Source organism: Panicum virgatum, chromosome 9N (assembly GCF_016808335.1).
Source record: "Panicum virgatum strain AP13 chromosome 9N, P.virgatum_v5, whole genome shotgun sequence".
NCBI lineage: Eukaryota > Viridiplantae > Streptophyta > Magnoliopsida > Poales > Poaceae > Panicum > Panicum virgatum.
The window spans coordinates 23,401,564-23,425,741 of NC_053153.1; the positions used below are offsets into that span (position 1 = coordinate 23,401,564).

The 24,178-nt window shown below is 47.8% G+C and overlaps 2 protein-coding genes across 2 annotated transcripts; both read left to right on the plus strand.

Annotated features, from left to right (window-relative positions):
* Positions 1-4,306: 4,306 nt before the first annotated feature.
* LOC120687515 lies at positions 4,307-6,156 on the plus strand. Its single transcript, XM_039969528.1, has 6 exons — positions 4,307-4,529; positions 4,610-4,772; positions 4,878-5,044; positions 5,125-5,413; positions 5,540-5,694; positions 5,788-6,156. Exons 1-6 carry the CDS (start codon positions 4,508-4,510, stop codon positions 5,940-5,942), a joined length of 951 nt encoding a protein of 316 aa, XP_039825462.1. The 5' UTR covers positions 4,307-4,507; the 3' UTR covers positions 5,943-6,156.
* A 1,253-nt stretch (positions 6,157-7,409) lies between these two features.
* On the plus strand, positions 7,410-9,441 carry LOC120687245. The gene is made up of 6 exons (XM_039969234.1): positions 7,410-7,437; positions 7,535-7,745; positions 7,937-8,106; positions 8,248-8,536; positions 8,715-8,878; positions 9,150-9,441. The coding sequence occupies exons 1-6, from the start codon at positions 7,410-7,412 to the stop codon at positions 9,293-9,295; spliced, it is 1,008 nt and encodes a 335-aa protein (XP_039825168.1). The 3' UTR covers positions 9,296-9,441.
* The last annotated feature ends 14,737 nt before the right edge of the window (positions 9,442-24,178 follow it).

A 24,178-nucleotide genomic window follows, 5' to 3' on the forward strand; every position in this document is an offset into this window, starting at 1 on the left:
ATTTTCATAATATTGAAATTTTGCTCAACCACCTACGGTTGCATTTTAGGTAAATTACTTGGATGGTCCTGAAAGAAATGACAATTCCTTCTTTAGCCCTGAAAAAAAAATTCAAACTCCCTTCTTTGACTTTGTTTTTATCTTCTATCACTTCTTTGGTCATACCATCAAGTATGTTAACTCGCATGAACGGTAACTTGTGGTTCGCAAAAAAGGGTACCTTGTGTTTTTTCACCCCTCCTTCTTAACTAAAATGACATTTAAATCACCTTGAAATTTATAAAACTTTTTACAATGATAAGATTGATGGAGGTGAATCTATTTTGCAAAAAAAAAACATAGGTAGCATTTATGATCTTATAAATAAAATTCACCAAATTAGGCTACTGTTTAAGACTATCTGATTTTTTATGGCATAAAGCTATACTCAAATTTTTTGAAAAAGTTCCTAATATTATTAAGTTAATTTTTGAACAATAGTTTTGTGCTATAAAAATAAGATATTCTTAAAAAGTATCCTAATTTGGTTAATTTATTTTTAAGATCGTAAGGGCTGTATATGTTTTTTTTTTTGCAAAATGGGTTTATCTCCATTAGTTGTATCACTGTAAAAAGTTTATGAATTTTGAAGGTGATTTGAAGGTTGTTTTAGTCAAGGAAAAAACGGTGAAAAACCACAAGTTACTGGTCATATGAGTTAATTGACCCACTTGACGGTAGGACCAAAGAAGAGATAGAAGATAAAAATAGGTAAAAAAAGGGAGTTTGAACTTTTCAGGGCTAAAGAAGGGACTGCCATTTCTTTCAGGACCATACAAAGGAATACACCCTTGCATTTTCAAACAGAAAATAGAGATAAAAAATATGTAATGGAGACCATGTTAACATTCAAAGCATCATGTATTTATGACCAGAGGGAATATATGTATTGCAGGAGCATATAAGGCCATTCTCAATACAAAGTTTTATTACGTGATTTTCAAGAGTGCCACATCATCTCTAGATGTTTAGTTTGATCGATGAAACAATCCCTCACAATGTGTAGTTTCATTTTGTGATTTCATACGCTAGCCATATATTTAATTATCACAGTGTTGAGGTTAAATGCGCCACATGAATTATGTAACCACTAGCAATTTCAACTAAATTGATTACTACCACACTATCCATGGCCACACAGGATTGTGAAAATGTATGATAATGAAATGAATAACTCTTAGTTGGAGTTTCATTTGAGTTTCAAAGTCTTGGTAACTAAAATTTATCCACATGAAACCCAAGTCTTTTCTCTTTTTCTGAGGGAGGAAACCCAAGTCTTTTCAATTCTAATAAATTTCATACCATGTTAGCACCTTTTCTTATGTGACATTTTACTTAATGAGGATAAAACTCACATAAAACTTGCATTAATTGTGAACTAATGATAACACTCACGTAGTGACGTCCCTGTGATGCACACCGCATCAAGGTAGCTTAATGGGACATGAGATTAGTAGGGGCGATCTCAAGATAAGGACACATAGTTCAATCGTTTGGACTAGAAATACTAACTTTGCGGCTATTTATTAGGTTGCCGGGCTAAGAAGACTTGACTTGGAGAGTTTGAGTTATTTGAGAACTTCAATTAGGTGTAAGAGAAGAAGTTTCATAAGGCAGTATTGTTTCTAACAGCAGGAGCGTTGACCTAAACTTGTAGCAGTACATGCCATGAAGTCACATGACGCACAGACCTTGGACGGTTAGTCGTAATAGATGGCTACGTGAACGATTTGATATGTTATTGCACCAATAATACATTTGTTTAATTTGTGATGAACTATTATCTGCAAAAATTGTGCAAATCAAAGTCCAAAGCCATCACTATAGGTAACAAAAGTTTATACTGGCATCAACTATACGTGTTGACTTGAATATTTCAAAATAATGATATGATTATATTTACCGTGAAAAGTAGCTTTTTAAATAATATTATAATATTATTTTGCAATGTTCTATAAATATATTGTAAGTATCCGAAGTTTTGTTTGTGTACAAATGTCTAAAAACACTACTTACTAGAAAGGCCCGCGGCTTTGCCGTGTGGGGCCAGTATCCCATGTCGCAGTATTGTAGTTGATACAGACTTTAATTCATGTATATAGTAGTTATTGTGTACAGATAAATGAATGAATTTTTTAAGCAATGTAGTTGAGATAAATCTAACGTTTCATTAGTTTTGCATATATGTCATGGTCTGCAGCCTGCTGTTGCACTTGGTATATATTGAGTGTAATGACACTATTATTTAAGTAATATTTTATTGTAAGTATAAAAAGGAGGTATCATATTTGTTGATGTATTTATTACTCTGAAAGAAGGGATAAAATAATTTATTAGGGAGGACAGAGCACAATTAGTCGGATACTAAATGTATTTGTGAAATTATGAGGCAATTAATAGACGTGATATTTGTTTTTAAGGAAGTAGTGGTTATATTCAAATATGCCGTGTTATTGTGGAGGTTGCATAAGAAGCCGTAGAAGAACGGTAATACAATATTATGTTTTTAGCAAAATAAGGTGTTATGTTGAATGAATAACAAAAACATTTTGAATTTACAATGGTAGTATAGCAAAGCTTTAGGTTTTTAATATTTTGAACAATTTTTGTATTTGAAATTTATTTAGATATGTTTAATTTGAAATTATACTATATAGTAAAGATGTAGATTTTTAAATTCTATGCAAATTTTGTATTGATCATTTTTTGATTCGAAGATGTTTTGGTTTCCAAATTGTAGGTACAATTGGTCGTTGTAAGCATTTGTTCAAATTACTGCAAAAACATTTTGAATTTTAAAATTTTAAAATGGTAAGTTGTAGTTTTTGAATTTTAGATCAAGTTCTATATTCTACAACTTTTGATTCCAATACATTTTGGTGTTCAAATTGTACGTATAATGTTGCTTGTGTAGAAGTAACAGACAATATGGGTTGCGGTTTGATTTAAATGAAGTAACGGACAATATGGTTTGATTTAATAACAGCATAAGGTTTTATTTACAAATTTTTCTAAACCGGAAAGTGTGGACTGCGGTTTGATTTTGTTAATGAGTGAGAGCCTTTTCCGAGTACCTTATCATCTGGCAAATCGTTGAAGCAGTTGAGCTGAGGGTGGGGGTCGAGGACATCATTAGGTGGAAGTGGACTACAGATGCTGCTTATTCTGCCCGATCAGCTTACCTAGCGTTTTTCCAAGGCACCATCCACTTTGAGGGAGCAAAGCCGATTTGGAAAACTTGGGCGCCACAGAAGGTGAAATTCTTTATGTGGTTGGCAGTCAGACAACGCATCTGGACCTCAGACAGGAGACGCCATCGTGGGCTGACGAGCGATGCAACGTGCCGGCTGTGCGACCAAGAAGAGGAGATGGCTGACCATCTGCTCTGCACCTGCAGCTTTACCCGGCAGGTTTGGCATACCTTGCTCTCGGTTCTTGGGATCCAAAACTCGCCGTCTCCTGCGGGCCTCAACTTTTTGGAGTGGTGGCTCCTCCTGCGGCAAGGGTTGTTGAAAGAACATAAGAAGGGGCTAGACACTGCTGTAATGCTAGTGTCTTGGATGATTTGGGAAGAGCGCAATGCCAGGGTCTTCAATGGCACCCAGCAGAGCTTGAGTCAGCTTGTTCAAGGAATTCTCGAAGAGGGAAGCAATTGGATTCGAGCTGGTGCAAGCAAGCTTGCGGGGGTAGGTTGGCCTCACCAGTTGAGAACGAGTAGTTTTGTTCCTAGCTAGGCTGCTTTTTCATGAGCCTCTCGGTTGTATTGTAGTGCCGTATAGTCTTATTTTTGCTTGTTGAGGTGTGCGTGCGCCCCTTATGGCCCGCGTTGTAAAAAACTCATTTCTTTTCTTCTTAATGCAATGATACGCAGCTCTCCAGCGTATTCTCGAAAAAAGAGCCTTTTTGAAACAAAGCCTAAGAGAGGAGGCCGGACAGCTGATTTTGCTAAAGGTCAAGATTTTCTTTTTTTGCAAACTGATCGAGATTGGCACGATCCTAGCTCTCCGGCCGACCGATCTGACGGCCGGAAAAAGGCGGTGACATGGCTACGCTGGCTGCCCACCTTTTGGTGCAAGGTTCGTATGTACAGATTTATGATCATAAGAAGCTAGTAGGAATTCTTTACCCTTAATTCAGCTGGTACTTACATGACCGTGACAAAAAGTCTTTGATCTGTGGGCTTTGTGTTATCCCAGGGAAAGGTTAAGTTGACTCGTGACTTTTCTCAAATAAATGCTAAGAAATTGCCACTGACGTACGCACTCCTCTTCTTGCATTATTTTGCTCTAGTGATAGACTTGTGCAGGCTCCAGAGTCTCCAAGGAGAGACAGAAGCCTCATCCCGTTTGCTGAGAACTTCTGGCACACGCCATGTCGTTATTCTGCTACATATAGTGCACAGGAACATCTTCATGTTCAGATAGCAAGAGCAGCAATACCAGGCTGCAGCGACGCCTGGAGGGCCACCATGGGCAATTCTTCATCTCGCGGTACTCGTTTTTGTCTTGTGTGTTTTAACGCTAACTTTAGCAGTTGTTTTGATCTTTCATACTGCTGTTTATTATTTCAGGCCGATCGAAGCTGGGGCAGGGCCATGGATCCAAGGTAGCACCTTCTTCTCCAGCTGCAGAGCAGACGATCTTCAAGTGGAGCATCGATGGCTTCTCCTCACTCCTTGACAAGGGTGCAGGATGGACCTACTCAAGAGTGTTCGAGGCCATGGCCCATAACTGGTATGTTACCTGAATAACTGTTTTTTTGAACTGTTTTGTTGCATCACAGTTCCTATGACTAGAACATCCGCAGATCCATAGTGCTCTGTATTGATTTGTTTTCAGGTGCCTGAAGCTGAATCCGAGGGACAAGAAGAGCGGCGACGACAAGGAATACGTCTCTCTTAGGCTTGAGTTGGCAAACAGCTCAGTGAAACCTGACACTGTTGTGAATGCATCTTTCAAGTTGCTGATATATGACCAGTCCTTCGGAAAGCACAGCGAGCATGAAGGTATAGTTGCAGATTATATTGGTTACACTGTCAGCAATTACTTGCAACCTCTAGCACTAAGTATGTTTTCATACGCGCAGTTAGCCACAGCTTTCAGACTGCAAGCACAAGCTCCGGAATCTCATGCATGATTTCCCTTAGAAAACTGAAGAAACAGTCCCCTAAATTTCTTCTCAGCAATTGCTGCGTCTTTGGTGTTGAATTTCTCAAAGTTACCACTTCGAAAGCCAACACGACGTCAGAGACTCTGTTTGTCCAAAAGGTGAGCATCTTCAACGAGGCCAAAACTTACACTTGGGATATTGATGACTTCTTCGCACTGAAGAACCCGGGATACTCTCCGGAGTTCGAAGTCGGCGGATACAAATGGTGACATATATCATCTTCAGCTTCCAACACCTGACATTATTACTTAACGCCATTATTTTCATCTGACTGGAACTAGTTTCTACTTTCTAAAAATTCCAAAATTGTTCTATGTTTTCTGTTTTGCAGGAATATTATAATGTATCCGTCTTGCGACGGGAACCACCTCTCCTTGTACCTGAAACTTAAAAAGACCAATGATCAGCCCAAGGACACTGCAAACCTTGTAGAACTTACTTTGTACATCAAAGACCAAGAAACTGACAAGCACCGGAAAGGAACAGGTTCTCGGACCTCAAAATTTTTGCACGTTGGACGAAGTCCAGATTGTTAATTATCACAATATATTCTTGACATGTTTCATTGGGAAAATGCAGGCCGGTGCCAGTTTGCGAAGAACAGTCGTACCTGGGGATGGAGTAAGTTCATTTCGCTGGAGGATTTCAAAGACTCGGCAAATGGTTATCTTGTCAAAACCAAGTGCTGCGTTGTAGCTGAGGTTGCAATCGTCGGTTCCTCCAAGATGGAGTAGAATACAGTGTATGTGTGAGCTGAATCGCAAATTCGCAATGGTGAAGAGGTGACTGCGTGTGGCTATGTGGTTTGTGCGTATTATATTTGTTTGCTTCTTCGTGCTGACGATACTGAAAGTGTGTAAAATGGCAAATAAAAGTGGTCATCAACATGCTGATCAGTTTGCTTGTCAAGTATTTTTTAACGAACAGTTTGCTAGCAGTTTCTTCTACTGTCTCCAACTGCAATATCCAAATTTGTCAATCTCATCACAGGGAAATCAAATCACAAAATGTTCCTGTTTCCTGCCTCGCGATGTGTTTATTTGATATTCGATGTTCAAAAGACGCATGATGTGATGCTGGAAAACCAGTAATATGGTTCTACTCAGGCCACAAGTATGTGATTATATCTCCAAAGACTTAAGTAGTATAATGAAACTTGTGTATCACACAAATGTAGCTTTGTTACCTCCAGCAACAAAATCAACTTAATTATTTTAGTACCTCTGAATACCTTCTCAAGGACTATAAAAATCTTCTTGTAATGATTGATGAGAGCAGGAAGAGTGGTTCTAACTAGGACCAGCGGAGTTTGGGAAGGTATCTGAACAAATCAGACCTTCAGGCTTCATTTGTCGAAGATTCCAAATAATAGTATACAACTAATGGTTAGGACCAGGCGACCAGCGGTATACAAGTATCCTCTTGTCACCATGAAACATTGGAATTTGGGAAGGCATCTGCTTGTGAAGAAAGATAAATATCTGAACAAATCAGACCTTCAGGCTTCATCCGTCAAATATTCCAAATATTAGTATACCCACACTTCACTTTCAATCGAAATATGGAAATTGGTATCAACAAAGGTGACTTCTCAGCTGAGTAGACGACACATACACAATCAAGATAAGCATAGATGAGGTATTTGCTGCCTCGGTGATTGGGTAATCTGAGAATAGTTGACCTGGACTTTTGGGACTTTGCTAATGACATAAGAAATTTAATATGGGCAAGTTTGTTCAGAACAAAGAGATCATTTTCTTTTGTCATGAAGCTGAAATTAAATCTAGGTGCCGTAGCCTTGTACCTTTTCTCAGTTTCAATCCGTCCAATGCTAGGAAATTGCTTGTGGCGTAGGTAGACCTGTCCTGCGTTTGTCCCAACCTCAAAGAAGCAGCCTCACCTCATTTCCCTAAAATTTCTGAGTTCTACATATAACTATTCTTGCAAAGAATTCTACATGTAGTGTGCTTCAACACCGGTTTGTACTGAAACAACGCATACGTGGAGATTGGAGTGGGCTGCAATTATTTTATTTAATTGCGCCTGCCAGGATTCGAACTCGGGATCTCTGGCTTTGATACCATATTGAGTTGCATGCTCCAACCAATTCAACCCAAAAGCTTAAGCTGATAGGGAGAGGTTGGCAATTCACTTATACTCCAACAACAAGATTAGGGAGACTCTTGTAACAAGCAATAATCATGGGTGCCTGCGCCTCTTCGTCTCGCGGTAACATCAGTTTCGCTATTTTTCTGCTTGCTTCAACTATTTTCTGCTGATATATTGACAATAATAAGATCATTTACCCTCTGGATCATGGTTCCAGGGCGATCAAACCAAGGCAAGAACCAGAAGAAATCCTCAAGGGTTGCTGCCGTTCCATTTACTCCGGCAGCACAGGCGGCCGCTGTGGCTGCTTCGCCTAAAATGGAAGAGAAGAGCAGCTTCAAATGGAGGATCGATGGATTCTCCTCGCTTCTTGATAAGCAAAAAGGATGGACTAACTCCGGATATTTTGAGATCAAGGGGCTTAAATGGTAGTCTACTTACTCTTCCTTCTTATTTATACCTAGTTATCACAAAGTCTCGTTTTAGATCTTCAGCTGAACATTTTTCAAACCCGTTTTCAGTTTTCTGTCGCATGATCGGAGAATCGCTTAATGCTATGCAGTTCAAGTATGCAACCATCTGATGAAGTGATGAGCAGTCTTTCATGTCCTGATTGCAGGTACCTGCAGTTGAACCTGAAGGACCAGAAACGTGGTGATAAAAGAGACTACGTTTCCCTTATGCTTGCGCTGTCAAAAACTTCTGATCTGAAATCTGATATCGTCGTTGAAGCATCGTTCAAGCTCTTGATATTCGATCAAGCATACGGAAAGCACAAAGAACATGAATGTACTATTGCAAATACCTAGTACATGCTAACCTGATACACGCGTAGCATACCTCACTGTTTGCTTCACTAATATGCTGCCTAAACGAAGAAAAAAGTTTTTCTTTTACCACACATACTTGAATTCCTTTGCCTTGTTTCAGTTAGCCACCACTTTCAGACTGAAGAAAACAAAAGATCCGGGGTCTCATGCATGATTCCCGTTGAGACACTGAAGGAAGCCTCCTCCGGTTTCATCATCGGCGATAGCTGCGTCTTCGGCGTGGAGCTCATCAGTCTAACCACTGCTAAGGCCAACCACAGTTCAGAAGTGCATGTCCAGAAGACAAACGGCTTCAGCGCCCGGGAAGCATACACCTGGGTCATCGATGACTTCTTGGCCCTGAAGGGACGGTGCTACTCACCAGAGTTTGAGATCGGTGGCTGCAAATGGTAGTATGGTTACCCCTGCACCACATACTTGCATACTACTAATCACTGACGCCTGTATAAGTGATACATGAGAAATATAACAAGCATCCCAGTGGCGATAATGCCTAACACACACACATTCTTTAACCCTTTTGACCCATGATGAGCTAAGTCCTGTGATCCTATTCGATTTGTTCAGGTACCTGACAATGTACCCTTCCGGCATCGACGACAGCGGGGAATTCCTCTCCCTCTACCTGCACATGTCCAAGCCTGAAGCTTCCTTCCAGCGATCAGGAATGACGGTAGAACTCAGTCTTTCCATCAAAGACCAGGTGACCTGCAATCGCAATACAATGACAGGTTTGCCACTCAAACAACCCTTTTTTTTTCTAGCAAACATGACTGAGCACGTATTTCATTAAGAGCAAACAAAATTGCTAGTTCACGACCAGCAGACGGGTATCAAATTGAAAAAAATTGTACATTAACCACTCGAACAACTCTACAGCAAATTAGACGATCAATAGGCAAATAAAAGTGTAACTATTGAAACATGCATCATCCAGATGTTGCCGCCGATTATTTATACGGGCGCTTCCGCTGTTGGGGTTTGGGAAATGTGTGGGTGCAGGGCAGTGCCAGTTCGTGGCGACGGAGGAGGGCGACGGCTGGGGATGGGCAAAGTTCGTGGAGGTGAAGTCGGTGAAGGATCAGTACCTCGTGAAGGGCAGCTGCTTGATCCACGCAGATGTTGCCATCATTGGCTCGTCGGAATAGAGATCCTACGACTCTCTGTGCCTGTGTGCGTGCGCCTCGTCAAGATTGGAAATGTGCAGTGTGGCTTTTGTTTCGTTGATTCGGTCTGTCTGAACGACTGAACGTGCTGTCAATAACGTTGCAAATGGTGGACAAATGTTATGAGGTAGCTATACGAAGATGTCACGCCGTTGCTCGCCACTGATGGCTTGTTGAGCGTTTTTTTATTTTAATAAAAGGGACAAAATTAACGCGGTCGTTTCATGAACCAAGGATGCACATAATCGCTCACCATTACATCTTTACCTAACCTGGGAAAAAAATTCTCAACATCTATAATCCAACGCATGATAAAAGGTTTCAAAAAACACAACCGATAACTAAACATTAATCTATGGAGGATCTTGAGGACTCATCAAAACGTCCTCTTAGGGCATCCGTAGTTTAGGAAATATGGCCGGGAGGGGGGGGGGGGGGGGGGGGGGGGTCTTAAGTTTGCTAAGGTCGCCCTCATACATTTACACAGGCAACATTAAGGTCGACCTTAAGGAAAAACCAATAGAGATCGGTCTCAAGCTTGTGACCGGGTCTTAACGAATAAAAAAACAATTCCTTGCTGCAACTGATACATGCCGAGCGGATGCTAGGAGGGGAACCAACAGGCCGGCCACACTGCAACAAGATTTTTTTATTTTAAAACGGGACCCACCCTTAAGGACGGTATCGGTCTTATACGGAACAGAGCCGACCTCAACTTCTTGTGCATTGATTACAGAAAACTCAACAAGGCCACAAAGAAGGACCACTTCCTGTTGCCTTTCATTGATGGGATGTTAGGGCGGCTGGCGAAGCACTCCTACTTTTGTTTCCTTGATGGTTATTATGGTTACCATCAGATTCCCATCCACCCTGACGATCAAAGCAAGACCACATTCACATGCCCCTATAGAACCTACGCTTATCAACGGATGTCGTTCGGGTCTTGAAATGTGCCCGCATCGTTCCAAAGGTGCATGATGTCCATTTTCTCAGACATGATCGAAGAGAGCATGGAAGTCTTCATGGACGACTTCTCAGTCTATGGAAAGACCTTCGATCAATGTCTAATCAATCTGGACAGAGTTTTGCAGAGATGCCAAGAAAAGGACCTGGTGCTCAATTGGGAGAAGTGCCACTTTATGGTCCGAGAAGGCATCGTCTTAGGACACCTAGTGTCCGAAAGAGGAATAGAGGTGGACAAGGCGAAAATCGAAGTCATTGAGCTACTTCTGCCTCCCACCAACGTGAAAGGAACCCGAAGCTTATCGGCGATTCATTGCCAATTTCTCCCAAATCGCCAGACCCATGACGAACCTACTTGCCAAGGAGGTTCCTTTCCAGTTCAACGATGAGTGCCACAAAGCCGTTGACACCCTCAAAAGGCACTCATCTCAGCTCCAATCATACAACCCCCAGATGGGAAGCTTCCGTTCGAGATCATTGTGATGCTAGTGATTATGCGGTGGGGGCCGTACTTGGACAAACTAAAGACAAGAAGCATCATGCGATCGCGTAGCTAGCAAGACACTCACAGGAGCTCAACTCAACTATGCCACTACAGAAAAGGAGCTCCTAGCAGTTGTCTTTACTATTGATAAGTTTAGGTCCTATTTAGTTGGAGGAAAGGTCGTAGTCTATACCGACCATGCTGCACTAAAGTATCTTCTCACGAAGAAGGACGCTAAACCAAGGCTTATCAGATGGATTCTCTTACTCCAAGAATTTGACTTGGAAATCAAAGATAAGAAAGGAGTAGAGAATTCAGTGGCAGATCATTTATCGCGCATGAGCACATCAGAAACAAAGGAACCGCCGATAAATGATTTCCTTCAGGATGACATGCTTCTCAAAGTGGAAACTTCACACCCTTGGTATGCAAACATCGTGAACTTTATGGTTTCCGGTTACGTACCCCCAGGGGAGAATAGAAAAAGTTGACCTATGAGAGCAGACGCCACCTATAGAATGCACCGTACCTATACCAAGTATGTGCAGATGGGTTACTACGGAGATGTGTACCCACAATGGAAGGACAAAAGATAATTGAGAAATGCCATGCTGCACCATATGGAGGACACTATGGTGTTTTTCGCACCCAAGCGAAAATCTAGCAGAGTGGATTCTTTTGGCCATCGATGTATGAAGATACTAAGGACTTCATACGGAGACACCCAAACTACCAAAGGCATGGAGGCATTACTGCTCGCAATGCGATGCCCCTTACATACAATCTTCAAGTCGAACTTTTCAATGTATGGGGTATCGATTATATGGGACCCTTTCCAAAATCCCATAATTGTGAGTATATCTCGGTCGTCGTGGATTACGTCTCCAAATGGGTAGAAGCTTTGCCATGCAGGGCTGCAGATGCTAAGCATGCCCGAAAAATGTTACATGAGATTATCTTTCCAAGGTTTGGCACACCGAGGATGGTAATCAGTGATGGAGGGTCGCATTTCATTGATACGGCCTTCCGGAACTTTCTCAAGGAACTCGGGACCGAGCATAACATCGCAATCCCCTACCATCCTCAGACCAGCGGTCAAGCAGAAACATCCAATAAGCAGATCAAGAACATTCTACAGAAGACTGCTGACGAGACGGGAAGTGCATGGAGGCATAAGTTGCCAGACGCTTTATGGGCTTACCGTGCAACGTATAAGACTCCCATTGGTATGTCACCCTGCCAGATCGTCTATGAGAAAACATGTCACCTACCCGTAGAGCTAGAGCACCGTGCACACTGGGCTATCCGAAAATGGAACATGGACTTAAAACAAGCCAGAGAGCACATAATGAAGCAAATCTAGGAATTAGAGGAATGGAGAGACAATGCTTACCATAATGCCTCGATATATAAGGAAAGAACTAAACGGTGGCACGATAAGAGGCGTGGCGGTGACATCCAACCCCTCAAACTCGCCAAGATTACCGTCTGTTGTTTGGGCAAGGGATTTCGCCAAACCCAACTCTGGATAAAAAGGGGAAAGGCGTGGCGGTGGATTCATCACAGCAGAGGGACACTCGCCGCAAGGCAAAGGAGCAGGAGAAGGATCCGGCCACTGATGGACCGACCGTGGCAGACCTGACAGCCATGGTTCAGCAGCTGCGTCTGGAGAATAGGCATTTGGAAGATCAACTGCCTGAGAGGAAAGTGGAGTTTGGAGATCTCCTGGATGATTTTCAGACGCTGCGTTGTGGCCTAAGTGCTAAGATTAAGCGCTTGTACAAGGACACCCGTCAGGAGGAGCTCTATTTTGCTTGAGCTCGTTATCTTAGTTTAGTTGGGCACCAGTTAGTTTCAGTTAGTTAGCCATCGATTAGGATTAGTTCGGTTTGTGTGATGCGCCCTAGTTTCATTTTGTTTGAATAATAAAACTGTCAGGCTTATCGGTGTTATTGCCGGTAAAGCCTTGATTGGATTTTGCTTTTCCCTTTGTCTTTTTGCATGATTTTATAAGCAGGTCGAAAACAAGTGTTGGGGGGGGGGTATTCCCGCGACGTTCCGTTCCTACACAATGCACTCCCAGAGCTATATGATGAGCCAAAATAAAATAAATTTTACCCATATGCACCTTGCTATCACTCTGAGCTTAATCAAATTTTGAGACCTTTGGGTGATACGTTTAATTTACTTTTCCAGATTTAGTTCTTGTGCACTAGTGTTTATCTTAAATGCTCCAAAATCTTAGACTGATAATCTCTCTCCAATCTGAAAAAAGAGAGGAAAGATGGCATGCCAAAGAAGCATGACCCACAGTGAGAAAGAGAGGAAAGATGGCATGCCAAAGAAGCATGACCCACAGTGAGGAAGAGAGAAAAGATGGCGTACCAAAGAAGTACGACCCAAAAAAATGAGTGAAAAAGATGGCATGCCAAAGAAGTACTATCCAAAAAATGATGGAGACAGAATCAGTCAAGAAAAAAGGGGCTGTTATCCACCTTGTGCACCGGTCTGATCAGTAAGTAAATATAAACATTATCTCTTTATGGATCCTATCTTTGATCTTGCAACTAGAGTAATGCAAGTGTGTGCCTTCATCTTCCGTACCGAGCTCCACTTCAGCCATCTCTTAAGTAGAAAAATAAGGCAAGTTCTGGTGAGGATATACAGATGAGTGACTTTGAGAGATCCTATACAAGGGTAAGGCCATGAATAATTTTATTTTGAGTAAATCTTGCAAAAATCCCAAACTTGCATCAAAATGTGGAAGATGTTTGGATCAAGATTGTTCCAATCTTCAACAGTCCAAAATGGTAAGGAAGAAACCTAATAGTTCACAAATAAAGGTAAATCATTGAATACCTTTGTGCAAGTTGTGTTATCCAAGAAAAGATCTTTTCTACCTTAGTACTAACCTTTACTCGGGACGAGCAAAAGGCTAAGTGTAGGGGATCTTGTTGACGGTCTAATTCGACCCGTTTTGACCGTCAACATCGGCATGAAAACCATACATTAAAGTGGAATTTATGGTAGCTTAGAATTATTTATTAATAAATTCCACAAGTGTTGGTTTGAGAATGCATGCAAGTGAAACTGAGCTTAAATTGGAGCTAGATGGCAGGTCATGATCCAAGGCACAAAAGTTCGACGAATCAGAGTGCAATATGTGTTATCACATGGATCAAAGGGCCCACCAGAGCAAGAAAACTGACATTCTAGAAGCTTAGGCATGTGGCAAGGTTGAGGGGACCCACCAGGAAGCTTCATGACCAATGGTGGTGGCTAGTGGTGGGATCCACTGGCCGGCCGACCATGGTGGTTGGCGGACTGGTGGGCCCCACCACCGACCTCCAGCCTTCGCGTGCAGCTACCTGGCAGGTTCCCTAAGTCGGATCCAAGTGCCTCCCCTGCTGGTTTTGCCATGAGAAGGCCCTTTGGCTCCTCCATATAGATATGAGAGGGGGGGGGGCTAGAATAGGACACACACATCTCACACCCCTCCTATCATCCTTCACTTGGAGCTTGGGGGGTTTTTTTCTAGGAGCTTAGGCAGCCTAGGAGGTCAAGGAGAAATAGGGAGAGAGTGAGGAGAAGCTGGGGGAAGTGCCGGGCTTGTCGGCACTCTTCTCCGCTTGTACCTCAACGGATGCTTATAAATCTGTAAGTTCACAGTCTGTAAGTGTTCGTGACTATCTCAGTTTCATAATTTACTTTACAAGTTCGTGTTAGTATTTTCATGTTGTTTACTAGATTGAGTGTCTACTAGTATATAGTAGTTATCTCTTGTCTAAGACTCCTAATAGAGATGGATGTTCTTGGCCGAGATTAGAGCTAGTAAACGATAGTGTAGGCGCGGTGCCTAGGCTAGACTTTACCATTCGATTGTTGTGCCTCCCACAGTTTGTAGAGGTAGCCTGCAGGTGGTGACAACCTGTTTAGTGCCATCTTAATCCTCCATGTTCGGTTGCATGATAGAAGCCTTATGACAGAACTTCTGGTCTGACCAGGCGAAGCCATCGCCCAACATTTACAGCTAATTCTTAGTCTGATCTTACCTTGATTCTGAGTAGTCCTCTCTACCCCTTTGATCCTGCTGGTGTTGTGTCCTTGGTTGAGCCTGAACCTTAGATATCATACTCATGTTCCCTTGGATTTGATAACCCTTGTAATACTCTGAGGTGAAAGCTACAGCGGTATCCGTATGCTTGCAGATTCTTTCATGAGGTTCTGTTACCTGTGGGCTACTTTCTGGTGCCGTTGCTGGTTAATCTAGTAGCGACGCTAGGAAGTGCCAACAACAGCATTGAAAGACCACTCAAGATGTACTGTGACAATTAGCCAACAGTATTCTATGCTCACAAATAAGTCAAGTGGTGCTGCCAAACACATTGACATAAGTTTTATGTTGAGAAAGAGAGAATCCAGGATCGTTTCATCAGTCTTGAGCATGTAAGAACAAAGAAGATGCTTGTGGATCCGCTTACAAAATGCTTACCGCCTAATGTGTTCAGAGAACACTTAGCCCGCATGGGTTTACGGGAAAGCCTGTGATCCCTAGGCAATAAGGGCCTAGTTGAGTATCTGTTTCAAAGTAGAGGAGTGTGTAGTAGCTGTTAGTCTAACGATAATAACCATTATGATGAGGCTTTCTCTATACGCTAATTTGTGATGAATTGGACAAAAGAAAAAGGAATCTAAGATCAAGTTGTAAGGTGAGATCAAGGAGGAGATTGTTACTTTGATCTCCGCCAGACTCGGTCCAATGACCGAGTCGGCACCCCTCATGCGCCCTAATCGGGGGCGCCCAACCAATCCATGGTTGTGGGCTCCCATCGCGCAGTGTCACAATAAAAAGGAGAGGTGGGAGCCGGGGGCACGCACGCCAAAGTTTGTCGCCGTCCCTAAACCCACCTACAAACCCTAGCCCGATCTGATCTGGGAGGCGCTGCAAGTGTCGTGTACCATGATTAAGGGCACCCTAACCAAGGGACGAAATCACCCTTAAAATGCAAAACACGGCCCACAAAGGCCTACAGCCCCCTTCCAATCCAAAGGAAAGGAAAGGATTCAAAGAAGTCCAATTCACGGCCCACCTACACAGTACGGCCCAACCAAGCCCCCTCGAATCCGCAGGGCAATCTCCGCCTCGCTCGAGGGCCTCCCGCCGAGACCTTCGACAAACGCCCCGCGTCTCCGCCCCGCTCGAGGGTAGTGAGCCTACCCTCGAGAGAGCGGACTGACTCTACCCCGCTCGAGGGTAGGAAGCCTACCCTCGGGGGAGCGGATCGACTCCGCCTCGCTCGAGGCGACCCCTCGACAGGAAGGACAAACGGCCCGTCCGCTCACCCGCCCGCCGTACGGAGGCATTAAATTCCAACCACTCCTTCGCAGCATCCAGGTCAGATAGCGTCAGACAGCCACTCCGCACAGTGGCTGTGACCGGAGTCCCGTCCGACAACTCCGGTCACTGCTCCGTCATTCCGAATGCTATGGCGACACTGTGGGAACCTGCGACGCAGTGCAAGACGTGCTCGGCACTGCTCCAGCCACTGTGCTGTCAACTCCCCATACCTCCTCCATACTTTTCCCTTCGCGGAACCCTCGAACGGCATGGGCACGACCCTCGGAAGCGGCTCCGACCTTGACCAGGACAAGACCCTGGCCTACAGGACCCTCGGAACGTCGCCACGCCATGCCTGGAGGACGGTACCCCCTACAGCAACCACCACGCCACCCGCTGGAGCTACAAGGACGCCGGCGCGATCTCCGCAAGGCCAAGGACGATGCCAAGATGACTGCCACACCAGGCGCCATACCCCGCAGTATACTTTCTATAGTACTCGACCACTGCACCCCCGCGATTCAGGGAGAGGACGACGACTTCCGCGATCTCCTGTGCATGTACACCGCCGCTCCTTGTGTCTATAAAAGGGGGGAGGCGAGCTCTATCTTCAGGATCTGGACTATTCTACGCACTCAGCACCACTCACAGAACACTTATGCTCTTCTGAGCCCCGATATTGGCACTCGCCTCAATCAACTCCTCCTCTAGCAGAGACCTGGGAGCTTCCCTCCCTCTCTCGCCTCGCTTGTACCCCCTACTACAGGCACCCCCGGTACAAGACAGTACAGTGCTCTCGCACACCCCTTTGTTGGACATACGGTCCCGCGGCCGAAACCTGGATAAATCCGTGCGTGACTGTGTTGCCTCCTGCATCAACCATCTGGGATGAGGAACACGCAGCATCATCACTAGTTGGGTCCGGACCACCGGGTCAGGACACCGATAGTTGGCGCGCCAGGTAGGGGCGCTGCGTGACATTTTTCTTTTGTTCCCATTTGATCTCTAGGGATGGCGAGCAGATCCAACCCATTTCCCATGGGCGCCTCAGATCCGCTCCCAGCGGGATAGTAGATTTGGTTCGGGAGTCTTGAGTTCAGGGCAACCGGCAACGGTTACCTCATGGAGCTTCTCTTGCCCAGACGCAACCCCAATGCTTTGACTTCACCAGCCCGGTGCAACAAGCGCTCGGGCCAGCGCTCGCGACAAGCGCGCATGGAGTGGCGCAGGGCGGCACGCCTCAGCTCCCCCACTTGGGTTGAGGTTGGCATGTCGTAGCTCAGCGTCGCGGCCGACGAAGCCACCACTTCGTCATCACGTGCTCCGGCGCCATCTGCGCCGGCACCACCATCGACTGCAGCCCCAGTGCCTCCCAGGGAGGGCGCGACTACGCCATCGCCCTTTCCCTTCGGGATGCGCAACACTGCCACCCATGCCTCTTCATCCAGCACCAACTTCACCGAGTACGAGGATCTGCCGGGTCATCACCTCCTCTCGATCCGCAACCTCATCGCGCATATCCTAACGACTCCTACCCCTAGATGGCGGGCTCGATCGCCGACGACATCAACTTCTTAAGGGACAACTTCATGACCGAAGAGGTCGAGGACTACTCCGGGGTCCGAGACATTGATGCTTTCCGATCGTTCCAGCTCGCGGTGGCTTAATGCCTCACCTGCTCCGAGGACTCCAGCGAGAGGGATTACGATCCCACTCGGGAGTACTTCATGGTCGAGCTCGTGGACAGACAGATTGACGACGCTCCGGACGATGACGGGAATGGCAGGGCAGACGCGCAGGCAAACCGAGCGGTGGTGCCTACAGCTAACCCTTCTTCTTCGTCAAGCTCGGCGGCTCGGCAGGCACAGCTGGCGCAACTCAAGGAGCTTCAAGCCAAGCTTGACGAGCAGCGTCGGCAGACACAGGAGCTGCACACGGATTCTAGTCGACAACATCGACAGACCACCGGAACTGAAGACGGCCAGCGAGAAACTCGTCGCTGCGGCCTACCTACTCCAAGCAATGCCCGAGCCATCTACGACTTCGGGTTGGAACCTGCGCCATGAGGCACATGTGCTCATCGAGCAGGCTGCTGTGCAGCAGGCCGAGAGCTCTGCGTCTCGCATGCGCTCGACAGTCCCAAAGGCCGGAGGTGCAGCACACCTGGGCCGCGAGGCCTCGGTGCACTCCCCCCCGGAAGGAAAGGACAAGGCAGCCGCAGTGGACTATGCAAAGGCACCCTCGGTGCGCGACCGCATAAGAAAGACTCCCGCAAGGGAGCGACTCCATGACACGCGCGGACACGCCGGCAACGGCGACGCCCGCAACATCATCAATGGCAGGAAGTACACCCCTCGACGGGGTGGTCGCTTCGACCCCGAGCACGACAGGGGCGAGTCACCGGAGCCTCCGGGCACCCGTGTGTTTAGCCTCCGCTCCCTTTCCCCCACGCTTTCTACAGCCCACCACCCTCGTCAAGTACTCGGGCGAGACTGATCCTGCGGTCTGGCTCAACGACTACCGCCTAGCATGCCAGCTGGGCGGTGCGACGGACGACACGGTCATCATCCGCAACCTCCCCCTTCACCTCGCTGACGCCACACGAATGTGGCTCGAGCACTTGCTCGCGGACCAGATCCATGACTGGGCCGACCTAGTCAAGATCTTCGTGGGCAACTTCCAGGGAACTTACGTGTGCCCTGGGAACTCTTGGGACCTCAAAGGGTGTTGGCAGAAGCCCAATGAGTCCCTGCATGACTACGTGCGGTGCTTCTCCAAGCAATGCACCGAGCTCCCCAACATCACCCACGTCGAGGTCATCAACGCCTTCCTCGAAGGCACGATGTGCAGGAACCTGCTGCACGAGCTTGTACGAAGCCGTCCCGCCAGTACCAACGAGCTATTCGATGCCGCCACCAACTACGCCGCCGGCGAGGAGGCAGTTGGTGCCATCTTTTACAGCAAGGTGAACAAGCGCAAGGAAGATGCGCCCGCAGAGGGCAGGAGCGCCAAGACCAACACCCCCGCCAAGAAGCAAAAGTGGGGGAAGAAAGGAAAGAAGCCGGCCCCACCGAACCAGCACGGACCGGGACAGGTGGAGGACTCCGATGAGGCCTTCGTTGCTACCCCGGACCGCAAAGGACCTCGAGGCCCCTCTCGAGGCGGTGGCGGCCTGTTCGACGATATGCTCAAGAAGCCGTGCCCTTACCACAAGGGCTCGGTCAACCACACCCTCGAGCAGTGCGAGATGCTCCGGAATGCATCGCGACGAGGACAAGAGGAAGGATGCTGGCGACAAAGGTGGAGAGGACGAGTTCCCCCCGGTGGAGAACGCCTTCTTCATCTTCGGAGGGCCGACAACGAACATGACCTCTCGGCAGCGCAAGCGTGAGCGCCGGGAAGTATTCTCCATTACCAAGGCCACGCCATCCTACCTCGACTGGTCAGAGGACACCATTTCCTTCGGTCGCGAGGACCACCCCGACTACGTCCCACACCCGGGACGGTACCCGCTTGTTGTCGACCCCATCATCGGTAACACTCGCTTCTCCAAGGTGCTCATGGATGGAGGCAGCAGCCTCAACATCATGTATGCCCACACCTTGGAGTTCATGGGGATCGGATTGGACAAGCTCCGCCCCAGCAAGTCGCCATTTCATGGCGTTGCGTCGGGGAAGTGAGTCCAAGCCCTCGGCCAGATTGACCTATCTGTCTGCTTTGGCACGGCAGCCAACTTTCGCAAGGAAGTGCTCACCTTCGAGGTGGTGGAATTTCGGGGAGCCTACCATGCCATCCTTGGCCGTCCCTGCTACGCCAAGTTCATGGCCATCCCCAACTACACCTACCTCAAGCTGAAGATGCCGGGTCCAAAGGGTGTCATCATCGTTGGCTCCTCGTTCGAGCACGCCTACGAGTGCGACATCGAGTGTGTCGAGCACGCGGAGGCTCAAGCGGAGGACGAGGCCCTCGCAGCCACCCTCGACAAGATGGCAAGCGAGGCCTTGGACTCCACGCACCGGCACGCGGGCAGCTTCGAACCCGCCGAGGGTATCAAGAAGGTGCTTCTCAACCCGAATCACCCCGACGAGGCATTGCAGGTCAGCGCCACCCTCGACAGCAAATAGGAAGTGGTGCTCGTCGACTTTCTCTGCGCCAACACAGACATCTTTGTGTGGAGCCCCTCGGACATGCCTGGCATACCGAGGGAGGTCGCCGAGCACTCCCTTGACATCCGACCCAACTCCAAGCAGGTGAAGCAGCACCTGCGACGCTTCGACGAGCTCAAGTGCCGGGCGATCGGCGAGGAGCTGCAGAAACTTCTGGCGGCTGGATTCATCAAGGAGGTTTTCCATCCCGAGTGGCTAGCTAATCCTGTATTAGTGAAGAAAAAGGAATGGAAGTTGGAGGATGTGCGTAGACTACACTAGTTTAAATAAAGCATGTCCGAAGGTTCCCTTTCCTTTGCCGCGTATTGATGAAATCGTTGATTCAACTACGGGATGTGAAATTTTATCCTTTCTTGATGCTTATTCTGGTTACCACCAAATCAAGATGAAAGAGTCCAACTAGCTCGCGACCTCTTTTATCACACCATTCGGCATGTACTGCTATGTCACGATGCCTTTTGGCCTCAGAAACGCCGGAGCTACATACCAGCGGTGTATGCTTCACGTATTCGGGGACCATATCGGGCGAAACATAGAGGCATATGTCGATGATATTGTTGTGAAATCCAGGAAGGCGGACGACCTGGTCGCTGATCTCAGGATCGCGTTCGATTGCCTAAGGGCCAAAGGGGTAAAACTCAACCCGGAAAAATGCGTTTTCGGGGGTACCTCGAGGCATGCTCTTGGGTTTCATTGTCTCCTAGCGTGGCATCGAGCCCAACCCTAAAAAAGTCGAGTCCATCACATGGATGGGACCGATCCGAGACTTGAAGGGGGTACAGAGGGTCATGGGCTGCCTCGCAGCTCTCAGCCATTTCATCTCACGCCTCGGCGAAAAAGGCTTGCCTCTGTACCAACCCCTGAGGAAAACTGAGTGCTTCACGTGGACCCCCGAAGCTCAAGGAGCCCTCGACAAGCTGAAGGCATCGCTCACTCATGCCCCCATTCTCACACCACCCATAGACGGCAAGCCCCTCTACCTGTACGTAGCTGCGACGACCCAAGTGGTCAGCGTGGTGATCGTTGTCGAAAGACAAGAGGAGGACCATACTCTGCCTGTCCAACGGCCGGTGTACTACATCAGCGAAGTGTTGTCCGAAACCAAGACACGCTATCCACAGATCTAGAAGCTGCTATACGCGGTGGTCTTGGCTCGGCGCAAGCTGCGCCACTACTTTGAGGCCCATCCCGTCACCGTGGTATCGTCTTTCCCTCTAGGAGAGATAGTCCACAACAGGGAAGCCGAGGGTAGAATTGCCAAGTGGTCTGTGGAGCTGATAGGAGAAACTCTCACCTACACGCCTCGCAAGGTGATCAAGTCCCAAATCTTGGCCGACTTCGTCACTAAGTGGATGGACATTCAGCTGCCCCCACCGCAAATCCAAGCTAAATGCTGGACCATGTACTTCGACGGGTCACCGGCGCCGGCCTCCTCTTCATCTCAACCATTGGAAAGCACATGCGCTACATAATTCACCTACACTTCCCTGCGCCGAACAACATGGCGGAGTACGAGGCCCTCCTCAGCGGCCTCCGCACCGCCCTTGAGTTAGGCATCAAGCGTCTCGACGTCTGGGGAGACTCCCAGCTCATTATCGACCAGGTGATGAAGCAGGCGAGTTGCCACAACAAGAAGATGGAGGCGTACTGCAACGCAGTGCGTCGCCTCGAAGACAAGTTCGATGGGCTCGAGCTCAACCACATCGCGCGCAAGTCCAATGAGGAAGCAGACTAACTAGCCAAGATCGCGTCCGAGCGGACCACCGTTCCCCTGAACGTCTTCGCCCGCGACCTCGCTAAGCCATCTGTCGACTTCAAGAACCCTGCGGAAGCCGTCGGAGCAGCACCCGGACCCTCGGGGGCTGCGACCACAGAGCCATCGGCCGCGGACCCCTCGACGGAGGAGCCCGAGGCCATGGACACTGACTTCGAGACCTCCTCTATGGACGAGGCCGAAGAAATGGAGATCGACGAGGCCCCGTCTCCGCGAGATTGGCACACCCAGTACCTTGACTGGATAATTCGAGGGGTCCTACCCTCGGATCGTGCTCAAGCGCGGCGCATCGCTAGGCGAGCCAAGTCCTTCGTCCTAATTGATGACAAGCTATACAAGCGCAGTCCCTCGGGCATCTTGCAACGCTGCATCCCGACCCTCGAGGGCAAGAAGCTGATTTGAGACGTCCACGCTGGCAAGAAGCTGATTTCGATAGGGCTTCTACTGGCCCACTGCGGTCACCGACGCCACTGACATTGTGCGGACTTGCGAGGGTTGCCAGTTCTACGCCCGGAAGACACACCTCCCGGCCCATATCCTGCAGACCATCCCCATCACATGGCCGTTCGCCGTGTGGGGATTGGACCTCGTCGGCCCACTGCAGAAGGCGCCCGGGGGCTACACCCACTTGTTGGTGGCAATCGACAAGTTCTACAAGTGGATCGAGGCTCGGCCTATCGACAAGATGAAGTCCGAACAAGCCGTGCTGTTTTTCACTGACATTGTCTTCTGGTTTGGGTTCCCAAATTCGATCATCACCGACAACGGCACCCAGTTCACGGGCAAGAAATTCTTGGCGTTCTACGATAGCTACCACATACGCGTGGACTGGTCGGCTGTGGCGCACCCACAGACGAATGGGCAAGTGGAACGTGCCAATGGCATGATCCTTCAAGGCCTGAAGCCAAAGATCTTCAACAAGCTGAACAAGTTTATGGCGCCGAGGCCATGCTCCCCACAGACTTGGAGTACGGGTCACTGAGGCTCAAGGCCTACCAAGAGCAGCAGAACCAGCTTGTATGTGGTGCTCCTTCACTTAGCACGATATCAGCAGTCCCTGCGAAGATACCAAGCGCAGAGAGTTCGACGCCGAGACCTCAACAAGGGCGACATGGTGCTGAGGCTTCGATAGGACAACAGGGGACGCCACAAGCTTTCACCACCGTGGGAAGGCCCATATATCATCGTTGAGGTGCTCAAGCCCGGCACGTACAAGCTGGTGAATGAAAACGGCAAAGTCTTCGCTAATGCTTGGTAGATACAGCAGCTACGTCGCTTTTATCCTTAGAATTCCAAGCTATTTGTACATCGTTTGTACTCATATTTAAGATTTCCCTAAACAATAAAGGAGTATGCTTTACTTATTTATTTTTTGGAAACTTTTCGGACCCTCGGGGGCTCGGATACGCACGAACACTGAGGTACGCCTGGCTTTACCCTCGGCAAAGCCAAGCCTCCCTCGGGGGCTACTACGGGGGGAACCCCCGAACGTCCCCAAAAATCGCCAACGTTTTTTTGAAAAATTTCTGTATCTAAGTTTCTCGTATACTTAGAAAGCTATATGCAAGGCGCAAATGACTAAGGAACGGGATCGGCCGAGCCGCGGGACTGCCTATGCCTCCGGGATACGGCATCCCCACTCACCTCCCTACGCTTAAGTCATTGTGAACGCAAACTTCCTCGCTGAAAACTATCTAAGACGCATACGAGAACACAGAAGTTAAGTAGGAAAAGCGAAGGCTCGAACGCACAAGGCCTCGATGGGCCACACTGTCGATTTACAATAACAAATTTCTTAAATCCAGAAGTACGATTACGACAAGTACTAACTTATTACATGGGCTCCGAGGCCCAGACTTCCTATAGGTTATCCTCCCCCCTTGCGGGTCTTCAATGGCAACGAATTCAGCTATGGGGGGGGGGATGTCAGCTTCAAGCTTCCCAGCCAGGACGGTGGCGAACCCCTCAACGGTGGTGTCGGCGTCGTTCATGATGGCTGACGCGGTGTCCGGGCTGGCATCGGTAGGGACGATGTACCCCGACGACCCCCTCTGGAGGTCCATAATGTAGTGCGTCGAGGCCACGGCGAGGGCTCGTAGGACACCGAGGCGGAAAGTGCTCTTGGCGTGCTCAGCGATCT

Coding starts and splice junctions, on each gene's coding strand:
- LOC120687245 (XM_039969234.1), top strand. CDS start 7,410: ATGGGTGCCTGCGCCTCTTCGTCTCGCG. Junction 7,438..7,534: donor CTGCGCCTCTTCGTCTCGCG/GTAACATCAGTT, acceptor TCATGGTTCCAG/GGCGATCAAACCAAGGCAAG. Junction 8,879..9,149: donor CAATCGCAATACAATGACAG/GTTTGCCACTCA, acceptor GTGTGGGTGCAG/GGCAGTGCCAGTTCGTGGCG.
- LOC120687515 (XM_039969528.1), top strand. CDS start 4,508: ATGGGCAATTCTTCATCTCGCG. Junction 4,530..4,609: donor GGGCAATTCTTCATCTCGCG/GTACTCGTTTTT, acceptor TTATTATTTCAG/GCCGATCGAAGCTGGGGCAG. Junction 4,773..4,877: donor GAGGCCATGGCCCATAACTG/GTATGTTACCTG, acceptor ATTTGTTTTCAG/GTGCCTGAAGCTGAATCCGA.